This window comes from Chrysochloris asiatica, unplaced genomic scaffold, assembly GCF_000296735.1.
Source record: "Chrysochloris asiatica unplaced genomic scaffold, ChrAsi1.0 scaffold00133, whole genome shotgun sequence".
Classification (NCBI taxonomy): Eukaryota; Metazoa; Chordata; class Mammalia; order Afrosoricida; family Chrysochloridae; genus Chrysochloris; species Chrysochloris asiatica.
This window is the reverse complement of record NW_006408651.1, coordinates 1,672,929-1,685,664: the sequence shown is the minus strand read 5'-3', so window position 1 is coordinate 1,685,664 and position 12,736 is coordinate 1,672,929. Positions and strand designations below refer to the sequence as shown.

General features: G+C 39.6%; 2 protein-coding genes across 2 annotated transcripts in view; one reads left to right on the top strand and one right to left on the bottom strand.

The window, feature by feature from the left end:
• Positions 1 to 1,483, bottom strand: part of SPATA17 (spermatogenesis associated 17) — a 220,638-nt gene extending 219,155 nt beyond the window's left edge. The window contains exon 1 of the mRNA XM_006869710.1: positions 1,363 to 1,483. Coding sequence (XP_006869772.1) covers positions 1,363 to 1,430 — 68 coding nt within the window. The 5' untranslated portion in view covers positions 1,431 to 1,483. The remainder of the gene's footprint in view (positions 1 to 1,362) is intronic.
• Positions 1,484 to 1,716: 233 nt separating this feature from the next.
• The window catches only part of GPATCH2 (G patch domain containing 2), a 226,566-nt gene continuing 215,546 nt past the window's right edge, over positions 1,717 to 12,736 (top strand). The window contains exon 1 of the mRNA XM_006869709.1: positions 1,717 to 1,883. Coding sequence (XP_006869771.1) covers positions 1,828 to 1,883 — 56 coding nt within the window. The 5' untranslated portion in view covers positions 1,717 to 1,827. The remainder of the gene's footprint in view (positions 1,884 to 12,736) is intronic.

Below are 12,736 nucleotides of genomic sequence, written 5' to 3'. Positions count from 1 at the left end.
GAATGACTAATATGTTTGCCTAGACCCTGCCACCAATCAGAATTAATCTGAGGGAAACGAGTCAAAAACCCTACAAAGTGGGAGAAAGAACAGAAAGCCAATGCTCTCTCTCACTCATGAGAGAGACACCCACTTCTCCTCTTCTGAGAGGTGTACTTGTTGTTATGTACCGTGTAGTTGATTCCGACTCATTGTAATCCTGCATAGGGTTTCTGAGGCTGTAAATCTTTATGGGAGCAGAAAGTCTCCTCTTTCTCCCTTGGAACAGCTGGTAGTTTCAAACTGCTGACCCTGAGATTAGCAGCCCGATTCATAACCACCACTCTACCAGAGATCCTTGAGAAGAGTACTAGTAATAGCTTAATAAACCTGGCTCGCTACTTGCTACTTTTTGTCTGTGTGCTGTTTGTGCCAACCTGAAGATGATCTTTCTAGACCTGCAGAATTCAAGTTACTGGACCCTACAGAAAAGTTGAGTTAAAAGTTTATGGAATAATCGAGGTGTAAATCTCTAGAAGGATAGAAAACAAATTGAACTCAAAGTTAGGGAGAATGGGCAACCCCAATTAGCCCAGCTGTTGTTCAGTCTCATATTGCAATAGAATGAAACACTGCCTGATTCTTTGTCTGACCCACAATTGTTCATTTTGAACCCATTTTTGCGGTCACTGGTACAAACTCATCTCTTTGGAGGTCTTCCTTTTTCGCTGACCTTCTAACAAGGATGATGTCTTTCTCCAGGGACTGGGTTGTTGTTGTGAAGTTCCGTCGAGTCGGTTCCGACCCATAGAGACCCTGTATAGGGTTTCAGAGGGGCAGCTGGTGAACCTGAACTACCGACCTTCAGGTTCAAACCGACTTTGCAGTCCAGCGCATTAACCCATCTCCTGATAGCATGTCCAAAGTATGTGACACAAAATCTTGCCATCCTTGCTTCAAAGGAGCATACTGGCTCGACTTCCAATAGTTTTATTTGTTTTTCTGGCCATCTATGGTAGTTTCAGTATTCTTTGCCAAGACCATATTTCAAATGGTCTTTCTTATTTATTGCCCAGCTTTTATATGTACATAAGGCGACTACACAGGTTTTATCAAACTGGGGAGAGATGATGTGAAACAACGACAACACTACACGTTACAACTTTATGCTGGGAGTTTACTTAAATCGTCTCAAAATGAGTATATTTGGCCCCTCTTTAGGTATAGTCTGCCTTTATAGTAACACTATTTTCAAACTCCTGATTATGTTACCAGTTGACTAAGGGGCGAAATGGGTGAACGTATTTAATTAGGACATTTGTTAATAGGAAAGTCCTCCTATGAGACAATTCGCCTAGTCCAATTCCTCATTCAGCGACTTACCTGTTCCTATAGTAGTACTGGTTTCGTATAACTGCCGACCGACCTTGCAGTCTGGCTAAAGTAGCCATTGCTTCAGGGTCTCGGGTTTACACTGGGTGTTACTCTCAGTCACTATGGCAACGGGGCTAAACCATTAGGCTAATAGCGGGGAGGTTAGTTCTTTTTTCAGTCCTCTGTTATTTTAGTTTCCAAATATTATCAAGATAATCAGTAACTTTATGTGAAGAAAAAGGTTTAATTTCGTTGCCTCTGTCCCTTCTTTGAGCAAAATGGGTAGGCTTTAGGTGTATAGCGCAGAGGGGGAGGAAAACGAATGGTTGGTTTTGGCATCCGGTTTCCGCCTCCCGCCTGCTTCCGGAAGCTCATCTTAAAATACTGAACTGCTGTTTGGAAGTCGCTGGTGTTACTGTAGTTGGAGTCTGTTCTCGGGCCTGAGCCTCGAGCCCAGGCTCCTGGGTGTCGTTAATGTTCGGGGCCGCTGGGCGCCAACCGATCGGAGCTCCACCCGCCCGGAACAGCTGGTGAGGCTGGCTCTTGGGATGGGAGAGTTGGAGAGGGTGTGATGGCCGGAGGCCGCTGGACCTGAAATCTAAAAGGGAGGGACTTGTGATGGAGGATCAGAAAACGTGTAGGCCTTGCACTCACTCACTGGTGCCTGGGATCAACGCAATATCAGAGTGGCATTGAGATGTGTATACGAAGGAATGCAGTAAATGCTTGTTTGATGAATGCACTGCGATATTTTAGGAGTTAAGCCTTTTCTGTATTCCAGAGGCAATTCATCTCCCGCTGGATTGTTGACAAAACTAAGTACAGGATGAATTTAACTTATTTTAGGCCATATTCTCCCACTACTACCTTTTTAATACATGCCAGATTGTGCTAAATGTTTTGGAAGATCAAATCTAGAGATCTGGGAGTTTATTAAGAGAAGGAACATCACCCACTCTTCTTGTTTTGAGAGGGTGTAATCTGCTGTTTCCATCCCCTTGAACCATCCATTCTAGTTCATTGGGTGTTCTATAAGCTTTAAAACATGAGTGTCTGGATTATGTTTAACTACATCTGTAATATATCGTCAGTGACGAGCATGATACAAGGTGTTTTCACAAATTAATACACTTTGTCCTTATGACATCCCTGGTACAGCAGATTATCACAGGCACAGAATACTGAGTGATTTCTACAACTTTGCACTGGACATTGTAGTCCCAGAACTAGAAGATGTTTTTTTGATTTCTAGTTGAAAACTGTGATGTTGCCTCTCTTATTCTTTCTCCCTAGCCATTTTCCTCCAATCATAGACAAGACAGTGAAACACACATGCAAAGTTCCCACTGACAGCCCTCTAACATAGTACTTTGAACAGCAGTTGAAATGCCCTAGACTACGCAGAAACTGAGAACATGAAGAATTCGAGTAGTCTGCAATCTCAAATGATTTCTCTTGCATCATATATAACAGAAACGTTTAAAATTTCTGGTCCCAAATACTTTGAAATCGATTGGGTCTTTCTCCATTTAAGTATAGAGTTAGTTATGTACCTTTTTTAAAAGGGGGCACTTTTAAAAATACACTGTTCGTAACATGTTTAGTTTTATTAGTTTTGGCAATCGTGTGTATAAATCGTGTGTATAAATCACCACGCGATGTAGTGTATTACCACCCAGAAGAATTTTACCATTCAACATCCTGTTAAGGGAAGGAGACAAATTGGGTTACATAGACAGGTCTTTTGCTCTGGTGATTTTCAATTGTAGGCTAGGTGACTATTGAATGTAAAAAATATGATTCCTCTCCTCCCTTCCGTCTTCTCTCCTCTGTACCTCTTTTAGTACAGAGAAAGACTCCTTTAATTATCCTACAAAGCTTATCCGCTTTTTCTCTTTGGCATTCAACTCATACTTTCTTATGGCCCCGGAATACAACATAGTACCTAGCACTTTATCAATATTGTTAATTGAATTTCTTGAAATCATATCTACTTTATCAGAATGAATATGTTTTCCGGAACCTATATCGTTTTTTTGTTTTGTTTTTTAGTTTATTCGCACAACTGCCCTGTTCATTCAAAAATTGTTAAAGGAATTCTATTTTTCATTCATTGAGCGTACGCTTACTATGCTATGCATGTATGTTTCTTCCCAGTGGTAAAATCCAAATACCACTGAGGATGCTGCTATTTAATGCTTGGTGCCAAGGTTTGCATACGTGCATTATCTTTTATAAATCTTTTGAGGTAGGTACTATCATTATTTGTATTTTACAGATGGTGAAACTAAGCAAGGAGAGTTTAAATAACTTACACAACTGTTATATTTGCAGTATGTTTCCAGTATAACATCTGCTGCTGTGTGACATGGAGTCAGTTCTGACACCCTGTATGGATTTTCTGAGGCTATAAATCTTTATGGGAGCAAAGCCTCATCTTCCTGCGGAGCAGCTGGTGGTTTCAAACTGCTAACCTTGTGGGTTAGCAACCCAGTGGATATCTGCTACACTTTCAGAGCTCCTTGCAGTATGCTATACCTAAAGATAATTCTTAACTAGTGTTGTATACTATATGTCTGAATAAGATACAGTTGATCAGGAAATACATGCACTAGACGACATATGACCAGATTTGTACTCTTATCTGAAGTACCCCCATCTTGGTTTCTTTAACCTTTTCACCAGTGTGAAGTATTTCACATGTTAGGTACCAAATGAGTAGTAAATGTAGATGATGACTTTCATTTATTTGAAAAAGTAAAATTGGCATTTTATTTTATAATTAAGCCTAATGAAAAAATATTATGCAAATAAATAATAAAAATTCTATGATCATTTGTATTATAAAATCAATATTTTCTGTGCAAGTTAATTTTGTATGTGGTTCATTTTATGTTTTTATTAAGAAATTGTTACGATTAAGAGTGTCTAGATCCCCTTCTTGTCTTATTAGTCACATAGATTTTAAGATAGGGTACAAAAGGATCCATGTTGGTTCTAATAACCTGCCTTTGAAGATTTGGTTCATTTGATGGATAAATCACAGAATTAGAATACACTTTTCAGCTGCCTTTTGCTTTATTATTGATCTGTTTTTAAAATCAGTTTCTGATTTCTTAGATTTTAACATCTGAACTGAAACAACTAGTCCTCAATCATGAAAATGATGAAACATTATTGATGTCCTGAATTGTTGCATTCTACTTATTTACCTTGGTTGTAGCTTTATTTTTTTAAAAAGCCATGACAAGCAAAGTCAACTGCATTGCTGGAGCTCTGTTTTTACAGCTCCATTTCTTTTTGATTTTTTGTTTTGATTTTCTTTAGGTCTGGAAAAAATTGTGCATTTAAAAAAAAATAACTTCCTTTTGATCATGAATGCAATTTTATACTACTAGGGTTTGAGTCAAGTTTCTGTATCAACAATTAGTATTCAAGCCAATTACCAGTATGATTTTGGCAGGTTACTCATTCATCTTGATATGTCTTCTTAACATCCTTATTGATGTCAAGATCAAAACTTTTAAACAACCTTTGATGATTTGCACTTTTACATTTGCTTAACTTACAATATAGAGTATTTGACTTGTTAATGGGGCAGAAAATTTGAAACCTGGATTATCTAGAAATTTAAGTCTTTAATTTTTGTTTTTCCTGCCTTGTTTGTTCATTCAGTTATTCACATACATTTCCTCTTTTGTTAAAGCTTTTATTGTGAAGATGTATTTCTTTTAACATTTTTTATGTGTCAAGCATTATGTGTGCTTTTGTTGTTGTTAGGTGCCATCATGTCAGTTTCAGCTCCTAGTGACCTTAGATACAACCGAGTGAAACTTTGCCCAGTCCTGAGCCAGCCTCACAGTTTTTGTCATATTTGAGCTTCCTGTTATAGCCACTGTGTCTAATCCACTTTGTTGAGTATCTTCTCTTTTTTCACTGACTTTATCTAGCATGATGCCCTTTTCCAAGAACTGGTCTGGCTTGATAATAGGTGTTTGCTATTGTTACTGGGTGCCATCTAGTCATTTCAACATGTGCTTGCTAGATATTTGCAATTAGTATGTGTTTTCATTTCTATCCTAGGGATTCAGGATTTTATGTGTTTATACATTTGATAATATTCCTTCTGCATGCATAAGCAATAAATAAAACTCATTTCCTATCCACTAGACAGTTGCTTGATGCATGTTGACTAGAATTGGATTGAATTATTTTTGGGTCTAACATTTTTGTTCTGTTTGCTTTAGACTTTCACTTCATTTCATCTACGCAGTTTTCTTTTTTGCATTTTTATAAGCCTTTTAATACTGATTAAAAAATAGTATTTCAACCCTAGGACTATCAAGGGAGAAGAGCATGAGCAGAATGTGGGACCCGATCCAGAGAAGCAGCAACACCAGAGACGGAGGCAAAGATGAGGTCATGGAGAGATAGAACAGTTGAGGACTCTAGACTCATGGATAGAGAAAGGCTGTGTGTCGTTGCCCAGGAGCCAGGCCTGAATGTGCCCTTGGCTTGTTTAAATGATTATATATTCCTGAGTGTTTTTGTGTACATCAAAACAACAACAACTACAAAAAGCCAGAGGGAATAGAAGCAAATACTGTTGAATGGGCATGGAGGGGATTGTAATCATTGCAATGATACGAAGTACGATAGGATAGTGCAAAACTGATGTTCTTCCATGTAAACATCACTCAATGCACAACAAAAGCTTTCAAAAAAATAGTATTTCAAACTGTACAAAATTGCACACACTTCATTTGGCATCTCCAGTGACATCAGTTTTCTGTGCTTGGGCAATTTTGGCATCTCCATTTTCTGCAGGTTATTCCCATCCTTGTCAGCATCTCCCTTTTCATTTTGGGTATCTTCTTTCTTTGCAATGTCCTTATTAGACTTAGATTTTGAATTTGGAGGAACAGGTTTAGCAGATAACCTTGCAGATCTCCTCCGAGGTTCATCCTTTTTATTTGTTTATTTTTAAGATTTTTATTGTGGATTGAGTGAAAGCTTACAGGGCAGGTCATCAGTTTTACATTCAACAAATCATATACCATATATCTTGTTTCATTACAAAGATTATAATCCCCTCCATGTACCATCAGTCCATAGCATTTCTCTCTATTCACTTTTTTTTAAAGTTTTTATTGTGAATTATGTGTTAGTTTACATGGGTGAACATTATCTTTTCATTCATCCTATCGTATTTTATTTCATTGCAATGATCACAATCCCCTGCATGCATCATCAAACAACCAAAAGGGTACACCCCACATGCCTGCCCCCCGGCTGCCAGCATACAGCCCCTCTCGCTCCCTGAATCCAGAGTCCCCATCCGCTCCTTCTGTCCATGTCATCGTTTCTGCCTCCATCCCTAGTGGCACTTCCTCCCCGGACAGTGTCTCCTACTTCGATTTTTTCCCTAGATGGTAAAATCAGCCGCTCCCCTCCTTTTGTACCAAACATTTACATTTACCTATCCAACACTCACTGTCAGACCTGATAACAATCATTCCCTATTGAACTACAGGCATCCTTTCCCCCTGACCTTTTATCAATCCCATCCAGACAGGTTGGAAACAATTCAGTGGAGGTTCTACCTTTCCCTTTATCCTCTGGAGCTAGGTTCCCTATTGAAAGCTTGTAATCCAGTCACTTCTTGCCTTTGTAGTACCCCAGTTTTGGGTAGCTAAGATCTAAGTTCCCCCTCCCTGTCGACCCTGTGTACCATGGAGGTGGGAATGATCCTCACTGTAGAGACTTATCCACTCCTTTGTCATACTGCATCCACAAGCATAGGTCAAGTTCATCCACTTGTACTGGGTTACTCTTTCTTTATTTTCCTCTTTATTCCTCCAGTCGTGTTCTGATCATCCAGCCATTAATGCCAAGTCAGATGGGTACTATCTGCAAGTGTGAGTGTTTTGTGCATCTCCCCTCACCTCACAGCAGCTAGATGCTTCACACTCCGTTCTAGTCCTCTGGGGCCATGTCCCTGCCCCTGGGCCCAGGAGTCCCAGGTCTCGTCATACTGCTGGTTAACCCGGTCTCAATCCAGGTTAGTAGGAGTCTATTGAATGTGGTCAGACTTAGTTTACAACTTCATTGCTGCTTCCCCCCTACTTCCTTCATCTAGGCAGTTTTTATTCAGTACATTACATTTGGAAAGTGATGAGAATATAAAGAAAGGAATTTTGATAGTTAAGTGAAGTAACAAATACCAAAAAAAAAAAGTTCTTCAGATATAAAGAATGAATGACCATGTCTTATTAAGTCATTTATTTGGAAGGCACTAGTAGGGTTTTTTTCATGTAAGTTGCCAGACTGAGAAGAAAAGCCTTCTGGTGTGTTGGGTGGTAGTGAAGGTGACAAACACTAACTGTGACCAGAATTTCATTTGAATGTCTGTCAGTTTCTGCTCCTGTAATGGGAAATGAGTTTTTCTGTTTAGTGGAGACATGTACAACTCTACACTGGAAAAGACACTTTTCTTGAGTGTTTCTCTTTTATATCTGTATATTTTAAAGATAGAAGGTGGAGTGTTGGTGTGGTGCTGTAGGATAAGCATTGAACTGCTAATAACAAGGTCGGCAATTCAAACCCACAATTGCTCCTTCGAAACCCTATTTGTTGTTGCTGTTGTTAGGTGCCACTGAGTTTGTACCAACTCATAACAACTATGCACAACAGAACGAAACACTGCCTGGTCCTGGACCAACCTCACAATCATTGCTACGCCTGAGCCCATTTTTACTGCCATTGTGCCACTCCTTTTGTTGAGGGGGCCTTCCTCTTTTTCTCCGACCTTCCACCTTACCAAACAGGACATCCTTCTCCAGGACCTGATCCCTCTTGATACTATGTCCGAACTATGAGAGATAAAGTCTGGCTATCCCGACTTCCAAGGAGCACTCTGACTGTACTTCTTCCAACACAGATCTCTTTGTTCTTTTGGCAGTCCATGGTACTTTCATTATTCACCTCCAATACCATAACTCAAATGCATCAATTCTTCTAAGGTCTTCCTTATTCATTGTCCAACTTTCATATGCATACGAGGTTATTTAAAATATCATGGATTGGGTTACACGCACCTTAGTCCTCAAACTGACATCTTTGCTCTTCAACACTTTAAAGACGTCTTGTGTTGCAGATTTGCCTAATGCAATATGTTGTTTGATTTCTTGACTGCTTCTTCCGTGAGTGTTGATTGATTTGAGCAAAATGAAGTCTTTGACAACTTTAATCTTTTCTCCATTTATATGGATATTGTTTATTGGTCCAGTGGTGAGGGTATCTATAAGTCGGAACTGACTCCACAGCACACAACTACCACCACCAAGGTGAGGATTTTTGTTTCCTTTATACTGAGATGCCACCCATACTGAAGGCTGTGGTCATTGATCTTCATCAGTAAGCATTTTAAATCCTCTTCACTTTCAACAAGCAAGGTTGTATCGTTTGTATATTGCAGGTTGTTAATAAGTTTTCCTCCAATCCTGATGCCACGTTTTTCTTCATATAATTCGGCTTCTTGAATCAGTTGCCCAGCATACAGAATAAGTATGGTGAAAAATACAATGAAGCCACCACAGTACGACAGATTGACAAATGAGTGATGGTATAATCTAATACCAACTGAAAAAACAAAGTACTTATATACTCAAGTCGTTTCCTTTTACAAAATCAAATTTACATGGATAATGACATTATAATTTTGCTCTTGTGGGATTCTGTTCATTTGAACTGGGCTATGAACCACAAAGTCAGTGGTTCATATCCACCAGTTGCTCCTTGGAAACCCTGTACAAGGTCAGTATGAGTCACAATTGACTTGATGACACTTAGCAAGAACATTCCATTGGACTACCCTGAGAAACTGTAAGTGAATATCTTGGACTTATACCCAATGCTAATTATTCCTGAAAGAATTCATTTGCATTTGAAGTCAAAATGAGAGAGATTGTTTTATAAATGTGAATAAAAGCATCTCATATTAGCTAAATGGTTACTCACTGAATTTGACTACAATTTTAGCAATGAAAATATGATGTTCATTAAATTAATGTTTTTGTACAAAAAATTCTGTATTTCCACTTTTTCTCTTTAATAGAAATAGTCTCAAGTTTTAAAAGTCTAGGATAAAAAGTCTCAGTGCAGTGTTTTTCTGATTCTTCAATATAACTGACAAAGCAAATATTATTAATGAGTTATTGATCACATGGTGATCTCTTATAATGACTTTATTTCTGTGAAGCCAGTTGATGCCAGTTTTATCTGAGAGATATTATGTAAACAGTTGATCTAGTTAACAAAAGTGTTGCTTGGGATCAGCTTGAAAATGAAGGGGGGAAAGAGCAATTTTAAGCCTGAGCATTACTTACAGATGATGTATTTTTGCTTTGTATCTAGGCAGCTCCTAAAAAAGCAAAAGAACTTTTTTAAATAGTTTTTTAGTTGATTAATGTTTGAGTAATATGGAATACATTATGTCACTTTGGGTCGGAATCGACTCAACGGCACTTAACAACAGCAATTTGGTGGAATACATGGGAGAAAGATGAGGCGTTCTGTTCCCATGAAGATTTAAAGCCGTGGAAACCCTATACAGGTTCCCTATGACTCAGAACCGACTGGGTGGCACTTAACAACAACAACAATATGGAGTAAATTGGGTTCTTATAATTGAAATGTTTTTGAAATCCATTTTATTTTCTCTTGAGAGAAATATGATATAAATTAAATAAAGAAGACACAACCTAAATGAGATTCTGAAGTGTTTATTTTGTAATCTTATTGGTTATTTTTTGCCAAAGGGTTTTAGTAACAACAGTGCCTTTTAAAGAAAACTAATTTGAATGGAGTGTTAGTGAATTGTTGTTAAGTACCATCAAGTAGGTTCTGACTCATAGTGACTCTGCACAGGGTTTCCGAGGCTGCAAATCTTTACGGGAGCAGAAAGAAAGCCTCATCTTTCTCCTGGGGAACAACTGGTAGTTTCAAAGTGCTGACCTTGAAGTTAGCATTCCCAACTTGTAACCCCTATGCTACCAGAACTCATTTTAGACGAGGGGTGGTGGTGGTGATGTGCCGTGGAGTCAGAACCGACTCATAGCGACCCTGTACAGGGTTTCCAAGGCTGGAAATCTTTACGGGAGCAGAAAGCCTCATCTTTCGTCCATGGAGCAGCTGACAGTTTTGAACTGCTGACCATGTGGTTCGCAGCCTGATTAGTAACCACTGCACTACCATAGCTCCAGGGGTGGGGAGCCTTTTTTCTGCCAAAACTTTTAACATCATTCACGGGTCATACAGAATGATCAAAATAGCTTAAAAATTAGCCTGCTGTATTTGGTCAAACAACTGACTTGACGGCGCTTAACAATACCACCACCAACAGTGTGATGGCTGGAACTTCCATCACTGACATGATGTCATTTTAATAAAAATTTTGAAGTAGAAAATAATTTGGTCTTGAAAGGGTTAAATCTGTCTTAGCAATTAAACATGTATTAAATCCATTGCTGTAGGATAAGTGTAGGACTGCTAATCACAAGGTCCATGGTTCAAACCCATTAGCCGTTCCTTGGAAATCCTATACAGGGTTTCTATGAGTCAGAACTGAATTAACAACAAATCTGTTGCTGAGAAGTTGATAACAACTCACAGTGACCCTGTTATTGCAAATTATCACATATTTTTTCCACATAGCAGCTTGTGGATTTGAACTGCCTACCTTTTTATTAGTAGCAAAATACTTTAATCATTGCATCAGTAGGGAGGGGGGCTGTTAGCTGATGCTTCTTGTTGTTAGTCATTCATAGACATGCAAAGGAGGCCTGGGTATCACAGTTCAAACCCACCAGCCACTCAGTAGGTGAAAGATAGGGTCTCTTTGAATTGGAATCAACTCAGTGGTAGTGTATTTGTTTTTTTTTTGTTGTTGTTGGTTTTTTTTTCTTAAAGGTTTTATTGTGAATTATGTGATAGTTTACATGGGAGAACATTAGTATTACATTCATTCTATCTATATTGTCTCATTGTCATGGTTACAATCTCCATGCAGTCCTTCCCCCATACCCCCCAGGTCTTCAGCACACAGTCGCTCTCCCTCTCTGGATCTAAAGTCTCCAGCTGCTTCATCGCTCCACGTCATCATCTCTGCCTCCATTTCAGGCATCACTGCTTTTCTGGGTACAGTCCTGCTCTCTGCTCTTCTCCCTTGATGGTCCTAGGGACTTCCGCTCCTAGACTGAAAAGTTAATCTCTCCCCTCCTTGCTATAAAACATCTGCCTTTACATTTCCGACCCTCACAATCAGTCCTGATAATTATTCACTATTGTATCACAAGAGACCCGTCTGCATTTCATTGTATCAGCCCTACGTAGTCAGATTGAATACTACTCACTGGAGAGTCTACTTTCCTCCAGGCCCTCTGGATCTAGGTTCCCTCTTGAAAGCTTGTAAGCCAGTCACTTCTTGCCTTTGTAGCCCCCGCCCCCCATTTTGGGTTGCCAATGTCCAAGTTGCCCATCCCTGCCTGCTCTGTGTGTGGAGGGGGTGGGAATGATTCTTGCTGTAAGGACTTGTTCCATCTTTTGAGCTACTACTTCCAAAGGTGTAGGTCAAGTTCATCAAATTGTATGAGAATACTTTGGGTTTTTTTTCTCCTCTTCTTTTTACTTCTGGTTGAGCTCTGATAATACAGTCACTGAAGCCAGGATAAGTGGGTATTATCTGCTAGTGTGGGTGTTCTTATGCATATGCCCTCTCTTCTTATCAGCTGGACGCTTCACTCTCCACTCTAGTCCTCTGTGGCTATGTCACTGACTCCGGGCCCAAGAGTCCCCAGGTCTTGCTACACTGCTGGCCAACCAGGTCTCCACCCGGGTTCACAGAAGTCTATTGAACGTTGTAGGGCTTAGCGCACCGCTTCATTGCTATTTTTCCCTCACTTCCCCTTATCGGTGTTGAGCATGGTCACCAATCACAGCATGTGTTCCCATTGAGTCTTAGTCTTGGAAGGGGGTTTGCATTGAGGGGACCTGACCACTTGCCTTGATGTTTCCTGGGCAAGCAAGTTGCTTGTTCTTATAGTAACAGTCGGTCTACCTATGTTGTTTTATATTTTTCCTGTAGGTCTTTCTTTCAAGAAGCATCTTCTGTTCTTCTAGCCCCTCCAGGTTGATCTGCTTGTCCTTTCAAGTGGGAATTTCCCATCTCTGGAGATCTGGATGTGGTTCAGGCTTCCACCTATAGTCTTATGTATTGCAGAGGCTCCGCAGGAAGCCTCCTTCACTGGGCACGTTGTAGCCCCATTTTAGGTATTCCAATCAGTTATAGGCAGAAGACGGACTTACAAGCTGTCTATGGTGGTGC